This window comes from Limanda limanda, chromosome 13 (genome assembly GCF_963576545.1).
Source record: "Limanda limanda chromosome 13, fLimLim1.1, whole genome shotgun sequence".
In the NCBI taxonomy this organism is placed as follows: Eukaryota; Metazoa; Chordata; class Actinopteri; order Pleuronectiformes; family Pleuronectidae; genus Limanda; species Limanda limanda.
In genome coordinates this window covers 10,863,223-10,887,631 of record NC_083648.1, presented here as the reverse complement: position 1 = coordinate 10,887,631, position 24,409 = coordinate 10,863,223, and the positions used below count along the sequence as shown (strand labels likewise).

The 24,409-nt window shown below is 39.8% G+C and overlaps 2 protein-coding genes across 3 annotated transcripts in view; both read left to right on the top strand.

Moving 5' to 3' along the window:
* The first annotated feature begins 1,619 nt into the window (after positions 1-1,619).
* Positions 1,620-14,195, top strand: mapre2 (microtubule-associated protein, RP/EB family, member 2). 2 transcript variants are annotated; one of them, XM_061084090.1, is made up of 7 exons: positions 1,620-1,689; positions 8,796-8,923; positions 9,577-9,722; positions 9,818-10,034; positions 10,331-10,476; positions 12,450-12,608; positions 12,841-14,195. In XM_061084090.1, exons 2-7 carry the CDS (start codon positions 8,803-8,805, stop codon positions 12,937-12,939), a joined length of 888 nt encoding a protein of 295 aa, XP_060940073.1. In that variant the 5' UTR covers positions 1,620-1,689; positions 8,796-8,802; the 3' UTR covers positions 12,940-14,195. The 2 variants fall into 2 exon arrangements, with proteins under 2 accessions (XP_060940073.1, XP_060940072.1); XM_061084089.1 differs by lacking the exon at positions 1,620-1,689 and adding an exon at positions 5,885-6,120.
* A 731-nt stretch (positions 14,196-14,926) lies between these two features.
* The window catches only part of spidr (scaffold protein involved in DNA repair), a 31,914-nt gene continuing 22,431 nt past the window's right edge, over positions 14,927-24,409 (top strand). Inside the window, exons 1-8 of the mRNA XM_061084080.1 lie at positions 14,927-15,097; positions 15,393-15,557; positions 16,307-16,358; positions 16,679-16,855; positions 17,905-18,047; positions 20,597-20,832; positions 21,961-22,067; positions 23,809-24,028. Coding sequence (XP_060940063.1) covers positions 15,083-15,097; positions 15,393-15,557; positions 16,307-16,358; positions 16,679-16,855; positions 17,905-18,047; positions 20,597-20,832; positions 21,961-22,067; positions 23,809-24,028 — 1,115 coding nt within the window. The 5' untranslated portion in view covers positions 14,927-15,082. The remainder of the gene's footprint in view (positions 15,098-15,392; positions 15,558-16,306; positions 16,359-16,678; positions 16,856-17,904; positions 18,048-20,596; positions 20,833-21,960; positions 22,068-23,808; positions 24,029-24,409) is intronic.

Sequence of the window (24,409 nt, the reverse complement as noted above, 5' to 3'; positions counted from 1 at the left end):
CATAGAACATAGAACTAAAAGTAAAAGCATTCTTTCACAATAAATATTGCTTTTGCTGTTCGTTCAGGGATTTCAGAATTTATAGCAGAACCTAAGAAGGTGACATCCAAAAGACACAGATATTCAATTTAAAATAATATGGAATCATTGATTTAATGTTTTGCCATTTTCCCCAAATTTAGCCACCAATGAAAAGAACATTGTAATTGTCAAGGTTTTATTGTGGATCAGTCAAGCACCTTCTTTTATTTTCGGCATCACTTTAACATTGAGGTATTCCTTGATCATTTTGGTTTTCATTTACTAATAAGCATGACAGTGAGATTCCTTTTAAGTTTTATTAATCTTATTTTCAATAGATATTTATACCTATTTTAAAATCATTTGCAGATAGTGGCTTGTTGAGTACATTTGTATTTTTCTTTTATAAATCTTGACTATTTCCATTTTCTGCTTCAGACATTTGTTCATTATACTATATTATATTACTTTTAATATATTCAAAAGGGGAAATGTACATTACAAACAAGGAGACAGAGAACAAACAACCCAAAAATGGACAAGAAACTTACATTAATATTCTAGTATAAATGTATTTATTGGCTTCAGTTCGGAGGTTTGATTTGATTATTGAGTAATGAGTGACCCTTACTCCTTGTGCTAGTTGATGGGAACAATATGTAATTTATTTGATCACCGAATATAAACTAGAAGGTTTTGCATGAATTTTCAGTGTTTCCCACACTGTGATTCTTGTAAGGCGTCAGAAGCCAAGGTTGGAAACTACTGGGTTATTCTCTAACAATAGGTTTTTAAAGCATGTTAAATCATCCAGTAAATAAAATCCAAAAATATAAAAGTCACTTTTAAGTAAGGCTGTCAAATAAATGTAGTAAAGTAGAATATACAATAATGGTTAATAAAGAAAATAATGGTTTTCTCTGCAATGTGTATCAAAAGCAGCATAGAATGACACAGACACACACACACAATAATTTGTCCATATTCTTAGTGTGCTTAGTTTCTCGTGGCAAGATACTGTACACCTCAAATTGGCAGGACTTCAACCACATATTCATTGCACAATATCGTACACTATGTAAATTTGAAAAAATAAAAAAATAAATTAAATTAAATTAAACTAAATTAAAAATGTAATTCAAAGCCCTCAAAAATCCAATTAATTTTGCCTGAAAAATAAAAATAATAATAATCCTAACAATTTCAATAGGACCTCATAGGGTCAGTGCTCGGAATCCTTAAAAGACTGTCTACTTGATCAGTAATAACCATCTATTGGTGTAGTAGTATTGGTGTATTAATGTGAAATAATATACACAAACCCTGACAGACCCATGTATCGTGGACAAATGTACCTTTTATTAAGTCAATTAAAGTTTTAAATCCTGCAATAATTATTGGAACAAAAATCCAATACCTGGTGAGATTGAAAGCTGTGTGGCAGTGTGAGTGATCAGCGCATCAGCACATGATTGGTCAACCCCCGGACAGATGTCACACGCCAACCAATCAGCCGCGACACCGATGACACGCCCGCCAATCACACACCCGCTCTCTCCTCAGCGCGTAGTGATTCTGGGCGGCAGAGGGTGTGGTGACTCGGCCGGAAAACAGCTTTCTCCTGTGTGTTTAAAAACAGCTCGTTGTTCAACCTGAGGATCTTCACTGGTGAGTCCCGCTTCGGTCCCAGTCTGTAGAGCCAGTTTGAACCTGTGACGCCATGTGTACGTGTTTGAAAGCGAAGCGGCCGGTGGTGGGGGGCTGGGGGACGACCCCCGGGGTCAGGGCATCTGGGAGCTGTCACCGCTCCTCCGCGTCAGAAGATTAGCTTCCCTGAGAGTTGCTGGTTAGCTCGGACCGGATGTCCCCAGCTGCAAACAACGTCCTGCTCATTCAAACCCAGCTTCACTCTTTAGCTTTAGCTTCGCCGTGCTAAGTGCTAGCGTGTCCCCCGGTGGAAGCTAACTCCCCCCGGCTGACATGTCCCACCCGGAGCCGGGTTAGCTTCAGCAGCTAGCCCCGGTTGTAAAAGATAACAGTAACTAGCAGCGCTGGGTTCCACGTCTCCCGTTAGCAGCGATGTGAGTGGGGACAGACCGGGACAGGAAGTAGAGACTTGTCCTCACCTTTTGTCGTTTTGTCTTTTATCAACACCCCCACCCCCTCCCTCTTTCCACTGCCAACGTCAACTTTCCATAAAGGCTTAAAATAAACCACTGTATACGATGAGCTAAACCAGTTCTCCCAGTACCTCCCATGTTTATGACTCTCCCTTTATATCCTCCTTTCTATCGATCATATTTGAACACCATGAGTAGTGAAATTATATTTAAACCTCAGGGTAACACTGACCTCTTGGCTATTTTGTGAATGCTGGGGGGGGCACTTCAAGCCACTTCAAGAGAGCCACTGGTGAGATATGAATGGAGACAGCAACCACAGCTCTGGCCTTTCCTCTAATGGACTGAGCTCAGCATTAACACACTGTAGTGTAAAACATATATCATCACTTAGGCTGTGCATTACCAGCATGCCCCCCCCCCTAACAGCATTGACTGCAGGCTGCATTAACAAGCAGCTGCTTGCCAGAGGTCCATCTTGTCTGCCTTGTTCACAGGGGCCCCCCGTTCCCCTGGGTGAGCCTGTGCATGTACTGGCAGGAAGAATTCCAGTTTAGAAGAGGTTCAGAAAAACACGTACGATAAAATACTTTAATCGATGTCAAAGTTAGACTGATGTCTCGTACATGCAACCTGTGAGTACGCCAGTGGTTTTATAACGTCTTAATTGGCTGTATACTAAGTATTGGAGATTGCTCTACTTTAAGGAGGCTTAAGAAAGTGTCTCAGCATCAAGTGATTGATCCTTTTCCACTTTAAGGTATTAACATCAGCAGAAAGCAAACTGTGAGAGAAGTCACTGTTCAGGTGAGGAGACAATAGACACCGTCATGAATCCATCTGTTCAGATCACAAAGCATGAAACACACAGACACACTAACAGACCGCTGATGCAAACCAGTCATTCCTTCATAAAAGATGCTCATACTTCTTGTCCTTTTCTTGTAATGTAACTGCAGATATGTCTGTGGTTTTAAATCTGTGGTGTTGATACAATGCTCGATTTTGTCAAGAGCACCACAGAGGAGAATCCCCCTCTACAGGTGAACAATCTGAACATGCATTTGAAACTGGCTGTGAACGCGGCACCTCTGTGATGACAATTTAAGGCCCTTCAGATTGGCAAGTGGCAAGTTCATTTCAGTGACAACCTGGTAGAAACTTTTCCACCCAACCTGGCCGCAGCAAACTTATTGCAACAAGCATATAGATGCCAATGATCTTTGACCCTCTCATACTTGTGCTGCTTGCCGCCTACAAAAAGGGACGTCTCTACTTTCACTTGATGAGACCAAAATGCTGCAGTTGTCACTTTCCAGTCTGATTGGGCCTCCAGCATTACTGTAGTGGAAATGTAGTTCTGCATGCATGCTTACTTCTTAGAGGAAATGTGCCTAGTGTCCTCAGTATGGCCATTTAACGAGATTAGTTATTGGCTGTGTCTTGTGTTTGGCTCTGCAGGAATTTGTGTAAGAATGTTGACCCAGAGGAGTTGGTTGCCAATTTTCCTCCAGCAGAATATAGATGAATATTTCGCACCTGGTCCACTGCCTTGATTTATTTCTTATGTTTTCACATATTTTAATGCACTTTTCAGTGTAAAGGTTAATTTTGTGATGTGACAGTTAAAGGGGAAATCCACAGGGTTTTATTGTACACACGCTTTGCTGACATAGTTGATCATAGGAGATGTCAAGATCACTTTTTAAGCTTGTGCTATTTGGATAAAGAAAATCATGATAAATAACAAAAGTAGCAAAGAGTACATTGTTTTGTAAATTGTTTCATTTATCTTCAGAATATTTTTTTATAGATCAGGGTAAATTAAAGTCGGCTTGTGTCTCTGTGTGCGTTTGTAAATTCTTGGTAAAAATGTGATGTCAGTTTTGGCCTCACGGTGGCACTAGAGTTTAAGCAGAGTACCCAGCTTGATGAGCAAGAGTAGTGAATATTTGACATATTTTAGCTCGTTTGAAAATCAGAAATTAACAGAAATGTTAACATTATTCACTATATTGACATAATAATATGCGGTATTACAATTTACAGTATGGAAAGGTTTAAATCAGGCTGTAGAAAAAGAGGAAAATAAAATGTGTTTGTCCTCGGTTGGACTCTTAACACAAAAAAAACACACAAAAAAACACTTCTGACTCATGAAAAACTGGGCAAAATCTGAGGTGACCTTTGGACTGACAGATGCTCTATGGATAGTTGTATTGATCTTAAAATGTTCGCCCCCCTCTCTATCTATGTTACAATTTAAACAAACACTGATATAGGATGGTATGCATTCTCTAAAAAAGAAGTCAGGACACCTTTCAGTTAAAGAAACAATACAATGGAAAAATAGTCACGACAGGAAACAAATCAAGGCAGTAACAGAATAGTAGAAATGTTTTACATGCATGAATACTTCTGCTAAAGCATATTGTATTAGGCCATAAGAATGGCTGGACATACTTGCATAAAATTCCTGTATAAACATGATAACTGTGCTGTATTAGTTGGTGTTATAGTCCAGTGCTGTTAACAGAGCTGTGACATCGATCCATTATCCATCATGGCTGTTAAATACTGTGACCTGCTGGTTTTCTAATAGCTGCTTCTTATCCTTGATTACTAACCATGTGCATATAAGGTGTCACATTATATGTCATTCAAATGCAGTAAAAAATGATATACTGCTGAAAAACATTTATGTTTATATACAATCCAAGTTGTGCGTGAAACACGGAAATGTTCTGTGTCCTATTGAGAATAGTTTTAAAAGTTTTAATTTAATGTAAACTTATTGTTGAATTAATGTGTTTTTATGGTGATAACCCTTTTTTTTACCGATTAATTAACACTTTACTTGAACTCCCTTAATGTAGCATTTATAGGTAGCATATAAACACTTAATACATGATTAAGTCTTTGCAATTCACTCATATCTCCAGCTGAAATAAAGATAATGTTTTCAATTAGTTGTTTTAATATTTTTTAGACAAAAGGTGAAAAATGCACTATTAACGTTCTTTGGGTTAGGGTTAGGGTTAGTTGTATATATTAGTAAAAAATGTATTTTCTTTGACACGTAATTCAACAAACCTTTAATCAAAGAAATGATCAGCACATGAATCAATACTAATACTAATAGTTGCTGCCCATATTAGATTATAGTGTCATCCCAACGTTTATTAAATGTTTATATCCTTCTAAATGCCAAGGAGGGGCTTTTTAAAGGGAAGTGGTATCATTGATTCATATGGTTAGTAATCAAAACAGCTTTATATCACATACCATGTGTGTGTGTGTCATCATTTTCATCAGCACCACCGTATCCTCTCAGGACCTGCCTGCTTGTTTTTTATATGTAGTATATGTAGTGTAAACTAGATGTTTGATTATCATCTAAGCATCTGTGGGTGAAACTGGGTGGGCTGCATTTTCCTGTTTTGATCAAATCCCTCCTCCCACTTTCCCATTGTCCCCTTCAGCATCTGCCGAGCGGCTCAATCGCAGAATCAAAAGCAAAAAGCATCCGGCATTGATCTGATCTGATGATGCTAGCACGCACACTCTCAAGCGATCAATGTGATTTGGAGCAGTGAAATAGCCCCCCCCCCCCCCCTCCCATAAGGAAGAGGCAGCCAGGCCCAGCGGTCACGTGGTGCACGGTGCAGCGACGTCACACGGGCAGAGATTTGTGAAGAATAAGCAGAGACACAGGGAGAGAGAGAGAGAGAGAGAGAGAGACCCGGAGGTGCGGCACTTTCTTTAGCGTTTGCATCGTTCCTGTTGTTTTTTTATTTATTTTTCCCTCCGGCCAGACAGAGAACAGAGTTTTCTGTTCCTCACGTATAGAGACCCAAATGCCCGGTCCCACCCAAGCCCTTTCCCCCAATGGAGAGAATAACAACGACTTCGTCCCGGACAACGGAACCAACATCATTCCTTACAGGAAAAATACGGTGCGGGGGGAGCGCGCCTACAGGTAAATCCGTGTAATGCCGCATTCGATTTTGTAATGTTAGAAGACAAAGATATGTAAGGTCATGAAAAAAAAAGAGAGACAAGACACTGGTGCAGACTGTAGCCTGCATGCTGGCCTCTTCCTCCTCCTCTTCCTCCTCCTCCTCCTGTTCGACGTGTGTCGGTTTGAGCCTCGGTCTCATCCGTTGTCTCCTCTCATGTGAGCACTGGAACCATGGCGTAGACCCCCCCCCCAGGTCGGAGACCCTCTCTGCTGCTGCTGGGGGGCTGGTCGCCGGCAGCTTGTGTAGTCGTTGCCCGGTGTTACACTGTGTGTGTGTGTGTGTGTGTGCACATTGTCAAATGACAGGACACCGACAGACGCCCCTTCTGCTGCTGCTGTTGGAATACTCCCACCGTGACATGACACCCCCCAGCCACATTCACCCACCTTCATAACGCTGGTGTGGGTTTAAGGTGATGATTTCAAGGGTAAACCCCTCTTTACCTGCCCTCCTCCAGCCTGGATCCACCCTCCTCCCTGTTTGGATCCAGACAGCAGCCCTGCCCTGGTGGCTATCCCTGCCCCAAGCTAACAAAGCATGCTAGCAGCAGCATTACAGCAGCAATAGCACATACAGTACATCCGCTTTGTTGACATGGGATCCTCTGGCCCAGTTTTCCTTCCTTCCCTCTCAGGGAATCAGTGAGCCGGGCCTCAGCTCCTGCACTGCTGCCAGAGCCCTTTTTTTTTTTTTTTTTAATGATGGGAGGGTTATTATTATCATCCGGCACATACCCTGGTGTCTGCTAGTGGGGCACGATGATTTAGCAAGATTTAATGCCATATTAGTGGCTGCCATAATCCAATAAGAAGGGTGTTTTTAATGCAGCTGTCCTTCTGCTGCCTTTCAGAGAAGTACGCTGAAATCAGTCCCAGCTAAGTCTTCATTTTTAGAGAGGATCTGAGGAGGACTGCACTCTGTTTTCATTTGTATGCTGGAGGTTGCTGATTTCTACTTTATTGTACACTCATTTAGTAGGTTTCCCCCAGTTAAAACCATCGAAGTCTTGAGAAATCCTCACTCAATGAAGGTTATAATGTCCATTTCTTGTTGCAACTGTTTCAAAGAGGCGTTAGTGCAGCTTTGGTGGAACACATGTGAACACTGCTTCATACTAGGGTTGCATCTAACATTTGTTTTCGTGATTGATTAATCTGCCAAATTGTTATGGTTATGAAAAGGCAAATTAAATACATTACATTCACTATTTCTTAAACCCGAGGGCCATTTCCTCTGAATGTTTTTTTTGGTGAGACAACAGTCCCAGCAACCCAGAGATTGAATTTACTGTCATGTGTGAGTAAGTTATCAAAATAAAAGTCTATTAATGTTCTGTCGATTGTATAACCATTGCATCTCTAAATTCCCAAGAGGGGATCTAGAATAACCTCATTGAAAATTGACAAAATAATATCAAAACCCCGTGTATAAGACACTTTTAGTTGAACAGCTCCATAAACTACAGATTCAGCACCTGTGAATCAACATCTTTCTTAAACAGATTCAATTAAAACGTTATATTAAAACCTTCTTGTAGGAGGATTAATTGCAGGTCTTCTGTTTTAAACTGCATAACCTTTAACTAGTTGTCACTAATAAACTGGGATGGAACCTGTTGTTAATATGGTCAAACTATTACTGAATGGACTTTAAAGTAATTTTGCTTTGCAGTTAAAAAACTAAAGACACACAACCTGTTAACGAAGCATTTCTCTCAGCGTGATCAAGGAAATTGTGAAAATATGTAATAATAATACTTAGGCTGGTTGCTAAGATTTACCCTAAAGTGTGTGACTCGCTGCAAAATCTGGTACTAAGAAGGTTGTTTTAGTGTTTTGTTGCCAGTTTGTTTAAGTGCTTAATCTGTAGCTTAAGGATTAAAGTTTGCCAGAAGACCCCAAAAGCCAAAGCTTTGCCAGTTGCAAAATCACACCATCTAACCAGACTTTGCAACAGATTTTTTATTTACTATGTCGGTAAAATCAAATCCAAGGATACAGAAGCGAATATGAACACAACGCACAGGGACTGCTACAGCCCAGATATATCTTAAACTTATGTACATATATATATATATATATTATACGGATATAATGTTTTGCATTTTCCCATTACATGCCTAATTCAGTCTACAAGTCCTTTATAACCGTTTTAAAATAAAACGTTGTTCTTACTGTTGCCTTGACTACATAATTGTTGGCCTTATAATAATAATGTATGGTACTGTGCTGGGTGAAGGGACTTGGAGACGATGGGGATACATTCAAAGAGTGGAGACTGGTTCTCTGACATGCAGGAGTGAGGGGCCCACAGTTATACAAGCCCTTACTTCAGTTTGGACCCTGGGCTTCTTTGTGGGTCAGTCTGGCCATGTTGATAAATGCTAACGATCATATGATGATGCAGTTTTACTGTGTGGCTTCCAGTGTCCAAGGGTAAAGTTAGAATTTAATCAAACTATCGCTGAATGTGATTTGTTCTGATTCATAAGTTGTTTTGTGTAATAATCCTTTCAGCCAGTCATTGTAAAGTCGTTGCTCTTTCTATATTCTGCTGTATGTTTGAATTTGTTAAGGTCCTCCCTGTTATTGCATTGCTCTTCTTTCTTAGTGTAATGTTTTTCTGTTTGCAGTTGGGGGATGGCGGTCAACGTATATTCTACCTCAATAACCCAGGAGACTATGAGCAGGCATGACATCACTGCCTGGGTTAACGATATTCTCTGCCTAAACTATACGAAAGTGGAGCAGCTCTCCTCAGGTGAGAACAGAATGAAAAACCTTCTCTCTCTCTTTCTCTCTCTTAATCTAATCTTCTTCTCCCTCTCCTGGCGTTGCATGTTTTCACAGAGGCTGTTTGAGATGTGGAACATGTTTGGGAGATTACATCTTCCGGGTTCAAATAGTCTGTAAGCTGGCAGTTGAAGCAACTTGTGGCAACATGCTCACCTCTCCCTGGCAGAGCGTCTCCTATAAATAAACGCGTAGCCCTTCCGTGTTCTCCTGCTGTGACCATGTAATCAGCTTTGAGTCCCTCTCTGTAAACAGAGACTTACACACTAACACTGCTTTAGGTGTAGGATCCTTTTATTAATATAGATGACTTCCTCTGTGCTCTCTAGATGTACTTTATAGATTTCAGATTGCCTTAAATCAGGTTGAGCCGGTGCCCTGTTCTTTTTTCAAATGGACAAAAGTCTAAATAGGCTTCAGTTAATATTAGCCGTGCTACCAAGAACATGCATTAATAGTTTTCTTTTTAAGGAAACAAGGTCAACAGTCTGCACCCGGAAAACGCTCCCAGGCTCTTTGTTATTCCAGGGGATTTTTGTCAGACAGATTTGATCAATCCTAGCCTTTAGCTGGAGTTTCCTGTGGCTCATACACTCAACTAACATTTGATTACATCTTTAGGAGCTGCCTATTGCGGGTTCATGGATCTGCTCTTCCCTGGCTGCATCAGTCTTAAGAAAGTGAAGTTCCAGGCTAAATTGGAGCACGAGTACATTCACAATTTCAAACTGCTGCAGGCATCCTTCAAAAGGATGAATGTGGACAAGGTGGGTTTCATGAACTCTACATTAATCCTGTTCCAGTTTTGTGCCAAATTATCTATATAACTTACTGTTCCACAACGTCCTCATCCTCGATTCAGATTATTCCTGTGGAGAAACTGGTCAAGGGCAGATTTCAGGACAATCTTGATTTCATCCAGTGGTTTAAGAAGTTCTTTGATGCCAATTACGACGGTAAAGAGTACGACCCTGTGGCAGCCCGACAGGGTCAGGATGCCATTCCCCCCCCTGACCCCGGTGAGCAGATCTTTAACCTGCCAAAGAAGTCCCTCCATGCAGCCAGCTCCCCCACCGCAGGTAAGCTTCAAGTTTACAAATGGTCACGTTGATTTTGTCGGTTTTTCATTTGCAAATATTTATTTTGACGCACTGTTCTGAAACAACACTCTCACATGTTGTGGTTTTTTGTGCTTGGCTTGAGATGGGAACATTTCTTTTTTTATGTAAAAAACTCTAATAGTTTCCAGATTCTTTGACGGGAAATGACATCATTTCTTTGTGTTTTAAGTTTAGGGTGTTGGTCAAGAATTAATTCAGAAATGATAGCAACTGCTTGTCTGTCCCTGAGTAATAAACGTGTCATTTGCTTGTAGGAGCATCAAGGTCAACCTCCACAACCCCCAAGTCCTCAACACCGACATCCCGACCCTCTTCAGCGAAAAAGATCCCTGTAACAACTGCAGCTCCTGCCAAAGGGGAGAAAGACCTGGAAGCTCAGGTCACACATCTTACAGAGGAGGTTTGTTTATGCTATAATTTCTGATAGTTAGTCAGGAAGTGGTCTAATTTGATAATCTTTGTGAAACTCTTTTCTCTACATTGCTCACATGTCTTTTTTCAGCAACGTCTGTGGCTGTGATTAAACCACAATGATGGCCTCTGTCAGGAGTGATTAGAGGGGTGGTGTGGTTTCATACTTTCATAGACGTGACTGAGTTGGACTGAATTATGGATACAATTTGGACACCTCCACTTTCTGTTTTTGAAATAGGGTCAAAGCAGATGTTTAACACAAACAGGAAATACTTCAATCTGTAAATACATTCTACATTTTTTGTTGCTTATTTATCTCTCAGTAAATATCAGTTTGGCCTCTTTTTCCAATCTATTCTTCCACTATTTCTAGCTTCTTCCCCACATAATAATACTTTAGAATGCACAACTTGTGTTATGGGCTCAATAATGTGTTGTCTGACCTCGATCTGAATGAGTGTATAACCACTTTATAAGCTGTATTAGGCATGCAGTCTTTTCATACTTGATCCGTTGCTGCAGCAACAAGTAACAACGATGAACTAATTGTTTAAATGCTTCTGTGTGTGTCTGTTGGCCTGGAAAAATTAAACGCCAGAAGAAATTGAAAGTAAATATATTGTGTACTTTTCAAAAAATCTTCTTCTTTGTTAGATGATAATGGCCTTAAAAACATTAACAACAAAAAAGAAAAGAAAAAACTGTGATCTCAGGTCACATTCACTGAAACTCCCTTACTCACCCGCTCACAGCTCTGCTGCGAGCTGTAATTCAACAGCTTGAGTGGTTTGGCAAAGAAGAACAGGGGAAAGAAAGATGTAGCTCTTTAAAAATCTATATAGAACACTGACAGAATATAGATAGGATATAATTGCTTTGAAAAGTACTTTGCAACAGCACTTATAGACACACTTTAGGCATCAAATTATTTGCAAGCTCAATCCACCCCTGTGAAGGACTCGGTCTGTGACTACCTAACAAATAATATAGGGTTTAACAATTTATCATGGTGCCTGCACAGATGCAAAATATCCACAAGAGATTTCCAGCATGAGCTATAATATTCTCAAGTCCAAACTCTCTTAAAACCATTGCTTCTTGATAGAGCAACATAACAATGACATCTCACAGCATCCACTCTGGATAAAATACTTTCTGTTCAGCCCTCCTACAAAATCATCTTGAAGGGGTGTATAATAATACTTATAGTATATTAACCCTGGACTCTATATCTGTCAGTTATGTAGGTTTTTCAGTAGAGATTTGCTTCTGCTTTGCCATAAAATATTATAAGTGTTGATCAGTGTCTTACATACTGTATGTCCATTGTCCACTGATTCGATATGATATAAATAATTAGACATGGAAGAACTTTTTATAGACACTTTACATAGCTGAGTATATGCAGACGTGGCCAGATCCAAGGATCAAACCAGGATGAAAATTGAGCTGAAGCTTTTTAGTCCAATCAGTCGCCAGCAGAAAAACTTAAAGTATTGAGTATATATTGACATGAAGAGAAGTCCCTACCGTTGTGAAGCTGTAACCAGCGGATACGCAGCATTTTTACTTGACAAAGTATTAAACTGATCCATTAAACTAAAAATAGTGACAGGGGACCCGCCCATAGAATAATCACTAAGTAAACCTGCTGTTTCATCATTGGTGCAAGACTGCTCTGGTTAAATACGATTTGCATACTTTAGACAACTATTAATAAGTTACGCAATGTTTAAATCTAATTTATGTCCTTCAACGTGCATCAGTTTGTGAGAGTGAATCACGAATCAGTTTATTCAAAGCGGTGTGTGTCTCTGCTCTGGGGATTGTCCAGTCGGTCTTGTGACTGTCTGCTCTCTACTGACTGTGACATGTCGTGTCTCCTTACCAAAGTCCATGCAGTATTGTGTGTTTTGATATTGACGCTAAAAATAATCATGTGAATTTTGTTTATCGAAGGTGGACACATTAAAGTCGGCACTGGAAGGAGTGGAGAAGGAGAGGGACTACTACTTCAGCAAGCTGCGAGAGGTGGAGCTGCTGTGCCAGGAACACGGTGAAGAAAACGCTCCGTTTGTTGATCGGCTAATGGAGGTTCTTTACGCCTCAGACGACCAGGTCAGTCTGTGACTTCAAACTGATTTGAAAAGGATGTAGGATTTATTGTTTCTCCAGTTAGGTTTGTTTTTGCACCACTGCTCGCAAGTGAAATGTGTGAGGGCCAACCTTCCTGGTGGGAAAATCATGTGAAAGTTATTGTGTGGTTGAAAGAGACAAGAACACACTCTTTGTGTGTGATCACATGTGTTTGCCTCAAACTGTACTCAGTGTCCCCCCCTTTTTATTTTAGGAAAGAGTGGAGCTGGCTGAGGGTGATGGACAGGAAGCGGAACAGCAAGCCCACGAGGAGGCACCAAATGATCAGCAGGAGGAACAGGATGAATACTGACTTCCATCACCCCTCACTGCAGTTACACCCTTCTTTTTAAATATGTGAGAACTGTTATAAGGATTTTTATTTTTCCTCATGGTTTATTTTTTGTTCTCTCCAAGACTGAGCACATGAAGCAACCTCCTGAATAGAAGCACCATCACATTTTTTTGTATCTCTCTTCTCACTGTTTAATGTTTTTTGTGACTTTCGGTGAACTGCTGTGGCAGGTCTGTGGTGACCACCTCTGCCAGCAGACACGCTCAGACCATCACAGAAGTTTCCGAGGACTGTGTGGGTGGAAAATTCATTTCTAAACGTGCGGTAGATGTGATGAAATGCTGAAGTTTACACAGGTACCAGTTACCTGTCAGTGCAAGTGTTAACTTCCCAGCTTCTGTCCTTTTCATTTTATTTTATTTTTATTTTGCATATCGACAATATTATTCACAAGAATGCAATAAGCCAGGCCCTGAAAGGGCTCGTAGTAGCTCTTATTTAACCTCCTTCCACATGTTGCACTGACATTTGACTCTGTATTGGACAGTCTGTCCATAGACCCTCACCATATTTATTATTGTAAAGCCTTAGGCATAGTGCAAGATTCAGAATTGCATCCTCGTGAAGGAGGACCATACAGTTGATGAATTGTGAATAAAATGTAGTATAATGCCAACTTATGTCTGTTTGACAGCTATCATTGCAAATTCCAACATTTCAGATAATCAGTGTGCTCCACAGTGTAATTCACACCTCAAAAGGAAGAAAGATTACTGAGGACTAGTCTTACTACAATTCAGCATTTTTATTTTTAAAGCCTCAGTTGGAGCCTGTGGACTGTTACAGTTTCAGCTGTTTGTTTCAGACTTTTCTTTTTAACCACAGGTCTTAGGGAGATGAGTCAGTTCACTGAGTTATTTGCCGTACTATATTCCAGTAAGAACATTGTATACCCTTTCTTAATATTGCATTTACTAATATTGAACTGGGCAGTGCACCATAATGCTTTAGTCATATATTATTGTGTAAATGAAAAAGGAATGTAAACTTGTACTGTCAATAATTAATGACTGGTAAATGTTTTTTTTCATGTCCCACTCATTATGCATTCCCCAAAAAACGTGTTGCATGTTTTGCATTTTATTTGTGAATAACTTGACCTGCTTTTTACATATTTAATAAAAAACGTTAAGTGAGCTTTTGTATGTTTACCTGCTATTTGAAAGATGTTGAGATTCGGATGGATTTGCTGTAATAAAATTGCGTTTTGAGTCCACATGAGGGTTGTCATGTCACTCCGGGCAGAGTCGGGTTTATTAGAACCGAAATAATTTTACTACCAATAATCAATGTTTGACACATCAAAACTTAGGTGGAATTTATTGTACCAGATAAAATCACATTTTATCATTTTTATATATAGCATGTTTAATATTTTAAGTGCTTTAAGCAATTTTTTTAAATCTAAAAACTGAATTAGAGAATAGATGTAAATAGCAGCAGTGAAAGTACCTGCGTCCATTTACTCAATTGCCTTCTTTCAATTATATCTATTTAATGATTTATACTTTAAACTACTTTTAAAAGTGAAAATGTGTCCTTTACTATTCATTCAATTATATTTTTATCATAGCAGCATTTCGAAAATAGCATTGAGCATAACTCATTTCATAATATAACATCCTACAGATTAACATACTAAAGATTATTTCTACTAGCTCTACTTTAAGTAATTTACAGTAATATCCTGCTTAAAATATATTAAATCAATACTAACAATATGACCTACTTTATAACTAAAAATGTAACTTCTCCACTTCAATTTTGAATGCACGACCATTGAAGAAGATGGATAAAGAGTCGAAAATTAAAACCAAACAGTAAACTACTTCAACTCTGGAATCAGGCCTTTACTTTGAATGGGAAGCTGATGAACGGAGCCGCCCGCCTCCGGTCCACGTTGTTGGATAATCAAACACACCCCTTCTCAGATTGAGCAACCGCTGCCAGTCTCTTTCTTCACCTCGGGTTGTTTTATTTAAGACCTAGTTAAAGAAGCAAAGCACCGGCGGAGACACCCCAGGCAGCGATGTGTAGGTGAAACTCTCTTCTGTCTGACGTGTGAACGGCAGCAGCGGACTCGTCTTCACTTCCAGTCGCCATGACTTCCAGAAAGGTGAGGAACCTGCCTGCTAGCGTTAGCTTTAGCGGCAACTTAACCTGCTAGCCTCAGAGGCTAGTTAGCTTTAGCTGCTGCCCTCCCACAGCTGAGTGGAGTCAACTTGTCAGACATGTATTGATAAATATATATTTTAATAACAGGAATAAGACCAGGGCACAGATGGTGTTTGCATTTCATGTGTTGTTAGTGGACGTTAGCAGGAAGGCTAACTTTAGTAGCTGAATAACTTCCTTTAAGTCTGATGCATGTCTTCTCCTGCTCCATCTCCATCCCTGTCTCTTCTGAGCAGCGGAGACGGTTCTCCAGGGATCTGCAGTGTGTGTCCTTCCCGGATGATGCTTCTGGACACGGTGTCCAGGGAGAGAGGAGAGAGACACCGTCCCTCTCATCCGTGTCCTCGGCCAAGAGCTGGGACAAGTGTGGAGACAGTTTCCTGGACTCTGCGGGGATTGAGGTTCATACAGTCTTATGCATTTTATTGTATCTGCAGGTTTTTAAAAGTATTGTAAAGTACAGTCTTTAGGTGTTTCTTTGTAAGTTTTAAGATGATATTAGAAAGTCTTACATCTTATGTTCAAAGGAACATACTTTTCTTCTTGCCTGCTGTGCATGAGAACATTAAACTCACACCTGGGGGACATAATGGAGATGTTTACAATTTAGCTGTTTGGGGTTGTTTTACCTATTTATCAGTTTTCTGGTGTCTATCAGGGTTCAATGGGTTTGTCTGTGGGTAGAGATGAATACAAAAAACCTGAACTTCTCCTATACTTAACCACGAATTATGTTATCTGTCTCCTTTTTGTAGTAGTTTGTGTCTTTTAAAGGTGTGTAAGCGAAATCTGTCACTCTAAATTTGTCATTATACAGAGGCTCTTGGCAATGTTGGCATCTGTACCGTAATACATTAAAGAGATGAGGTCACGTCATTTGTTTCAGTACATTATTGGTTTGTTATTGTTACATACAGCTAGAAAGTATGGACAAACATGTGGTGCAAATGTCAGCAAGTTTATGCGCTTTACTAATAATGTATTTATGATAGCAATTTGACCTGAAGAAATATTTTTGATTTGCATTTTTTTTTTGTGTTAAAAAGTCTTAAAATTTAATTTGGTTAACTTCACATAAACTCTGTGTATTTATTTCCCTGTTGCTTCGAAATTATTTACCTAATTGATACATTTTCGTTTTTTGTTCCAGAACCTCAAGTCATCGGGAAGAAAACTGTCGACCATAAGAAAGTTGGCTTTAGGTAATTTGTTGTTCTCTCTAATTTATTCATTCAACACAGCAGTGATTAGGACATTGAAGTCTGTCATCATTTGTATTATCATTTATTTGATAGTTTTATGTTTATACACTTAATTTGACACTGTTCAGCAACAATATACTTTTCATTTTTCGCTTCCTTTGGTGAATAAAAAAGTAGGATTTAAGAATATGTACTTTTCTCTGTAAGGGAACAAATTACAAAATATTTTGGTATCTGCAATGAGAATTTTATATTAAATTGACAGAATATCTCTTAGTTTATGACTATGATATTACCCCCTTATGTATGTGTTTGCCTAGTGCAGACCGATGCCGGTCACTGTAGTGAGGACCCGGTGCACATTGCGTGGAGCTCCAGTGACGGTGAACAATCTGACGATGAGACCCAGAAGCAACCACGTGTTCTTAGACCAGGGAGATCTGTGGCTCCGGTTCAGTCCTACACCAGAGAGCTGTGCCTGCTCAGCACTGATAGAGGTAATGTAACTGAATCACAAGGTCCTGGATCTACTGGCTTGTTTTAGGCTGAACTCCACACCAGGTCTGGTTTAACCATCTGAGTTTTGAAACTTCTTCCTGACATTAGACAGGCTGTCAAAGTATTTGTAAAGGAAAATATCAATATTTGGGGAAATATGTTTACTTATTTTTTTAAACAATATATTCATTGAGTTTTACATATAAGAAACATACATTCAAACATTTATAAACATACAAATGTTTATGAACACCCCAACCCACAATCAAACACTCAGGGTAAAGAAAAAGAGGCAGAAATTAAATAACTTAAATAAGATTAAATATAATAATTAAAAAAAATACATATATAAAAATATAAGAATAACTGGAAGTAAATAAAGACGTAATTATACAAATAAAAATAAATAAAAAAATTAAATTAAATTCCAATCAATCAAATCATAACCCTAGATAAAATAACGTTCTCTTATTCACAATATTAGTTAGTTACAATTAATATTCATCCTATTAGGTGCTGCTATTTTATTCTGGAAATACGTTTATTTGATTCCATATCAGCAGATAGATGAGAATATTGATGCCACTCATTTATCTTGAAGTTAAATATGAATTCACGTGAATATTTCTTGACTGTAACTGTGGTGAGTTTTGTTTTTCACTGTGAGGTTGTCTGGCAACCAGCAGAGTCTCCAGGTAATGTAGCCAAGGAAATACCCCCCCCCCCCCCCTCCAAAGCCACAACCTGTTGTTATTACCCTTTGGGTTTTGAGTGATTAAACAGATGAGATACTACATGTTAAGGTGAGACCTCTAGGTGTTGGTGTAAGTGTATTTTGTTGCCTTTGGACAGAGCCAGGCGAACTGGTTCCTCATTTCTGGACTTTGTGTTGTGCTTATAAATTGTGTTTGCAAAGAAGCAGGTAAGTGGATAGTTCAGAAAATGTGAACAATTTGTTAAAGTCTTCACATTAGCTTTTTTTCCTGAGTTTTCTCACTCGTTTCTCAGCTGATTGTCATCCTTTTCTTTTCTTTTTTCTTCTCTTCAGACGACCTCCCTGCCATAGACACAGACAGTGATCTGGATGAGTCGGAGGACCATGTAGAAAAGGACGGCAGGCAACAAATCTCTGACTGTGAATCAGAGTCTCTCGAACAACAGCCACCAGATTTACTGCCCAAACCAACAAACGTGAGTGAACTATACACTTACTCAGATTGTGGAAGTAAAGGAACAAAGACATTTTCTGTTGTCTCAATGTTGTCATTTGTATTTAAGGACACTAGGTGGGGCCATACCCTTTCTTAAGCTGTATGTAGCTACTTGTCTTTCTCTCTAATTGATTCATAGTATTTCAAATTAAAAGTGCATGTAGTCATCTACAGGGTACATATGTGTCAGTACTTTTCACAGAGCCCAGTGACGCATTAAAGACAAATTCATGCTCTTTCCCTGTAAAATATAAAATTATATTAAAGGTATTGTTCATTTTAAGACTTCATGCAACAGTTCCCTTTGTGACTTCATTTTAGTTTTAATTTCCCTTTCTCCACTAGATGGAGTATTTCCCTTATTTTTAAATGTCCTCAAATGGCCTGACACCAGCAGCTGCACTGAGCACTTCCTTCAGTCATGTTCCAAACTGTCAAAGTTCACAAGCAGAGGTAGAAATAAAACGCTGACTGAGTGCGGAGGGCAAGCTGCCACAAAATTTTCCCCTTCAGATGAAGATATCTACGCATAAAGGAAGAAATGTTTTCATTCTAATTCAGACTGAAGCTCCTCTTAAATCCAGATGTGTTAAGAATAAAAGGAAGTAGAAACATTGCAGAGTTTCAACGCAGTTTAACAGAAAAAAACCCAACTTACATTAGTGACTTTTAAGATTATCTCAAGCTAAAAATGTCAAATTTACTGTTTATTCCAGCTGTGCAGATTTGGGAATTTGTGCATTGTTTTTGTCTTAGTTAACAGTAAAATTGAATATTTCTGGGGTCAGGTCACAATTTTAAACACAAATCAAGCAATACAGTTATGTCCCATTGTCACTCTTTTCTTTGACAATGCATATACTATGTATTTTATTAAGGTACAGCGGTTGTTTCATTAGTTATGGGGTTATCTTTGGTGTCAATCATTTGTGGGCTTCGCTGCACAATCTGAAGACTTTGATTGACTATTCTTCTCGGGAGTTATTCAGGAGCAGTGTTTGTGAAAGGCCGGGCTCTCGCTTGGAGAGAATGTTCAAGGAGTGGTGAAGGTGCTCAGGCCCGACACCACACGGTACACAGGGCTTGTTACAGCACACATAACAACGTGTAATGATCGGACGGATGTGGTCGAGATTGTGCTTCCTTCAAAGTGTCATTGAAAAGGATAGCTCTGGTTTAAGAAAACATCTGACTCATCACAGCGTAGTATACTGTACCCACTAATTAAAGTCAATCAATCACGCTTACAAACAAATGGTGAATTTCAGTAACGACCATGTTTTGACAGTGCACTGGAGTTTGCAGGCTGTTTGTGGAGAGGAAGCCTGTTGACAGATTAACATCACTCCCGCAGACCCAGCTACTTCCTTTTGTCGCAGTTTATTTGCTGCTATCAGCTCTGCTGTCACATACGATTTGTAATCACCTAACAGGACGCTGGAGGTCAGAGGCCCACGAGAAAGACACACTAAAGTTTCTCAGATACTGAAACTAATGCTTGTGCAACAGGTTGATTTGAGCATATTTAATTGAATAAGCATTAAGCTTTGTAGCAGGTGGATTTATAATGTGCATATTTATCATTATTTTGCAGTGTTGTATTATATTGATTTCAGTAGAACATCAGGATGGAGAGACCTAGTTTGACTTTTGCTTCTATACAGCCAACTATAAATCAAACCGGATCTAGCTGGATGGAGAAGGGGGAAGATCGCAATCCAAGTCAAAGTTTATTACTCCAGATAAATGCATGGCTGACTCACTTGACATATGTCTGCCAGATTTCTGTTTTATTGTGATAGCACTGGGAGTGGATAGGCGGAGCTCTGAGGCCCCCTTCCCAAACGAAACGTGTTGCTGAGTTCCTTCGAGTCCCTTAAGAACAAGCCCCCACCACCACAGCAGCTTCTCGCTAGATCAGGGCTGTACGGACGGAGACTATAAACGTAGTTTTACTACTGTTTGTTCAGGAAAACATGCGAGTGCATGAAGCTGCTAGGAGCAGAGCCCTTACAATGCTTTCAGTGCCGGGTGAAAACATTTTTGAGCCTTGGCCAGGGACATAGTGTTCCTTTCTCTCTGTGGCTGGGTTTGAGTGTGACGTCTGCTGGCACTCTGCCTAGCAGGGTCAAGTTGATTCAAATAAGAGAGCATGTTGGCTGACAGAGCCTGGTATGCTGGTCTTGTCAGCACATGACAGAACTCAGGTTTCTCATGGATTTTTCCATGAGAGCTGATTCTCTCCGGTGCAGCGAGCTGTGATGCAGCAAAAAAGATTGTTTTGTTACCATATCTTGTTTATTAGTCAGCCTGTCAGTGTGTCAGTGTACCACAACCACCCACATAACTCAGTTTATTGATCTTTTTAACTCATCATTGGAGTGCTGAGGTTATTTGAAAAAAAATATTTTCCACCTGATTCACAGTGTATTTATCATTCAACACTGAAAATTACATTTCAAAACTGGGTCAAATTATTTATTTCATTATTATTACTTAATTAATCGCTAATTACTCCTTCATCCCCAGGTGACAGAGCTTGAGATCTCAGGCTACGTGTCTGATGGGCAAAGTATCGGTGACTCGATGACCCCAAGTCGCCTGGACTCGGAGAGCTTTTCTCTCCACACTGGTGAGGGCAGCAGAAGGTCAGTCGGTGACTGGGTCAGATCCGCTCAGGCAATGCTGCAGACACCTCAGAAACAGATTGACCGGCAGTCCAAGACTCCAGAAGACTCGGCTAAAAAGAGAAGAAAGTTACAAAGGTTTGATTTCTGCACATTAGAGACGTGTAGGTCCAACTTTTTCCTCTTGTGACACCAATTTTCATATCACCGCTCAGGGTCTTTTAATTCTGGATCTAATATTAATATTCCCTTTCCCCCAAATTTGAAATATGTATTAACTCATTAGGATGGTTTTAATATAAGACAACATGAGGTTAGGGATCTTTGTGGGACAAAAAGCCTCTTAGTCTACTTCCTGATAAGGCCTAATGATGATGGAGTAGAACTGTATAATGACATAATGACACTGTGTCTAATAAAATGGATCAGTCACATCTGGCCAATATCCAACCTGCTTGTTAAAGTCAGAATAATATCTTCTCAGGGCGCTATAATAGATACACACATACCCATCCTGTGGCCACTTTATTGGCTACACATGTAAATTCTCATGCAATCCAATGAAACGCATCCACAAACTTTACATTTACAAAGATAATATTATTCAGGTTTGATTTAACTAATTTAACTTTGTGTTTATTATTCAGGGTGTAGGTTGCAGTGATGTTGAACGGACCTGCTTATACTGAAACGTGTTTCAGATGTTTTGCTCAACCCATTTACAAACACGAGGGGAAAGGAATATTAGAAACACATTTTCGATTCACACACTCCAGCACAACATCCCCACAAACTCTGACCTCTTTGACCTGTGATGTTGTAAACGTAAACTTGAAGTAATGTCTCTCAAAAAGCTTCAGGAAAGTTTTGTATCAAACATTATCATATTCATAAATATACAGTTTCTGGCAGGTCTGTGTTGCATAAGGCGGTCGGGGGGGTGTATATTAAGTGCTGTAGTGTATTGCTTCATAATGGAAGCCGACGTAGTAGAAATGACGTATTCTCGCTGCCAAAGCTGATAGCCAAACTCTGGCTGTAAAGTTTCCCCACCAGAGCCGATGATGAAAGGGACACCTGGTGTCACGGTTTGGGTGCTAAATGTCATTCCATCTCCAAGCCCTCTCAATCTGACAGATGACTATCAGTAGTCTTTGACAGCTTCGTGTCTGCATCACAAAATCTTCACTTTCTTTGAAATAAACAGCTTTGCGTTGTGCAAGTTAATCACATGTGCATCTCTGTGTGTGTGTGTGTGTCGCACAGCGGAGGTCTTGCTGAGAGGCTGAATCGACTCCAGTGCAGACAGAGGTCAGCCATTAGCTTCTGGAGGCACCAGTCAACTTCTGACACCTCAACAACAACAACAACAGGTGATCCACGTTAGAACACACCCATGCACACACACCTGACTAACCATTCAAGTTTAACAATGAACATTGATCTGTGAGTGGGATGAAGCTCTCTCAAAGCAGGTGTGATTTAAAAAAAAAAACATTATATGGAGAGGTCGCACTGAGGAGGAAGTGCTGGCTGTAGGTCATGAACTACATAAGTAGGTGACAGGAAACTGCTTACCTAGTTCTTTTTTTTGTTTCTTTCCGTGGTGTACCAAACCACTTGTGCTCTCTTGATGTTTTGAATCTGTTAAGATAATAGGACACAAGCAGCAGCTTGATTGTGACAGTTGCCAGTGGAAAATGAAAACACCCACATGATGCTCCTAAAGAGTTTGTGGTCACTCGATGGTTTGACAAGGGTGAAGAACAGGTTTATAATGTGGTTTATTCTTTTTAATCTGATAAATATTTGTTGTCTCTATTTTTGTATTGAAGATTCCACATTCTGTTTACATTGAGTTTTTGATCGTTTTACATCAGATGCTGTTCTCCAAGAAGTTATGACCTCCACCAAGGAGATAATGTTTTCACCCCGTTTGTCCATTCATAAGCAAAAGTACACAAAACCTGCGGGACACGTGTCCACAAAACTTGGTGGAAGGATGTGGTGTTGGTCTTTATGTAACATTGTTAGCTATGGTGGGCTTTTTTTAATGAGAAAAAGGCGCAATTTTTACCTGGCATCTTTAGAGTTCTAATATTACTGAACAGGTGATATTTGGGGTTGATCCGGTTAATGTTTCGGAACAGGGTTGTTCTTTTTTCGGTTAGAGTATGATAACAAATATTCCTTTCAGCTAGATCAGAGAATTAATACTTTGCCTGCGTTTAATGTGAACAAATTATTGATAATTTCTTAGTACACGTGTGAATGTTGTTTTGTGTATAATCAGACTTTTTCAGATGATTCTCGGGCACATTAACTGCTACCAAACTGGTTAATAATGTTAAAGGACAATTGTTTATCTCTGCTGTAGTAATTTTGGTGTGTGATGTAATACTACTTGCACATTCGCAAGAAGCAGGATTTGTTTACTTTGAGTTATCAGGTCATTATAGGTCAAATGGAGGACTGGTGCACTATCGTTTCGTTCTGGTCTGCTGCCTGACCTTGTTCTGATGATTTTGTAATCTGGGACCTAAATGCACTGAGCACAAATGAAGCTCTTAACAATCGTGTTTGGACCAATGCATGTTACAACAGAATAGTTCTCTAGCGATCCTTTGATATGATTTACTGCTTTGCATATTAAGATTCTCCCTCCGGCCACTTTCTGAGATTAAAATACAGTCACTAAACTGCAACAACCGTGAGCTCTTTTGCCTGAGTTTTTTTCTATTCAATGCAATCAAGTATACACACACAATTTGCATTCAGCCAAGTTACTCTCTTATCTCAATTTGATATATAGCTTCAGGGCATTGTCTTGATTTATCTGTTAACTTTATTGTTCGGGCCAAAAGTACACTGAGCTGTGGTAAAATTCCAAGCATTTGCACATTCACCCGGTGGGACTCCAATTTTATATCCACCTCAGACTGAGTCAGTAACGGCTTCACAGTTATGCAGTGCAAATGTTTCTAATGCTAAAAGTGAATTACTCTCATCATGCATAATAAGGCCCACAGAGAGCAAGACTCTGAGAGCATTGGTACGCACGCACTTTAACAGGCGCACACTGAACATCTGTGTTGTTGTTGCTCTGCTCTCCAGTGGACAGGCCTGGTGTGCTGGTGCTGGAAGTGCTGGAGGTTAAGGAGGACTGCAGCATGCAACTGGTGCACTGTGCACACCACCGGCCTCCTGGAGAGGGCCACCATCACAGCGACCCCGTCTCTGAGGAGAGAGCTCGTGTGCTGGTGTTATTCAACCGAGAGACTGCCGCCCAGCTGATTCCTGCAGCCGGAGATATCGTCCACATATACCCACCATGGTGAGCGCTAGCAACAAGTTTCACCCTGTAAAGTCCCAGTCAGCTCACTTCACCTGGATGTTTAACCCTGATTGTGCACTTTGGTGCATGTGCTGAAACCTGCAGTGCACAAATGAAGAATTTACTTTGCAGTGTCGGAGACATCTTGTGTTCAGCAGTCAGGTATTGACTTAAAACATAAAAAATGAATAAAGAATTAGAAAGAGTACATGCAAATGTACATATCAACACACATTATTAAAAGCTGATACAAGCATTAATTGTAAAGAAGAACCCAAACTAAACAGAATAAACGAAATAAAATGACTGCATCCTTCGGCACAAACTGCCTGAAGACTGATTTTATGAGATAAAGTAAAATTCAGAATTTTCTCCCTTTGA

Excerpts from the sequence above, each read along its gene's own strand:
- mapre2 (XM_061084089.1), top strand. The coding sequence starts at position 5,999 with ATGCCCGGTCCCACCCAAGCCCTTTCCCCCAATGGAGAGAATAACAAC. Across the intron at positions 6,121-8,795 it reads CGGGGGGAGCGCGCCTACAG|TTGGGGGATGGCGGTCAACG; the intron begins GTAAATCCGTGT and ends TTCTGTTTGCAG. Across the intron at positions 8,924-9,576 it reads AGTGGAGCAGCTCTCCTCAG|GAGCTGCCTATTGCGGGTTC; the intron begins GTGAGAACAGAA and ends TTACATCTTTAG.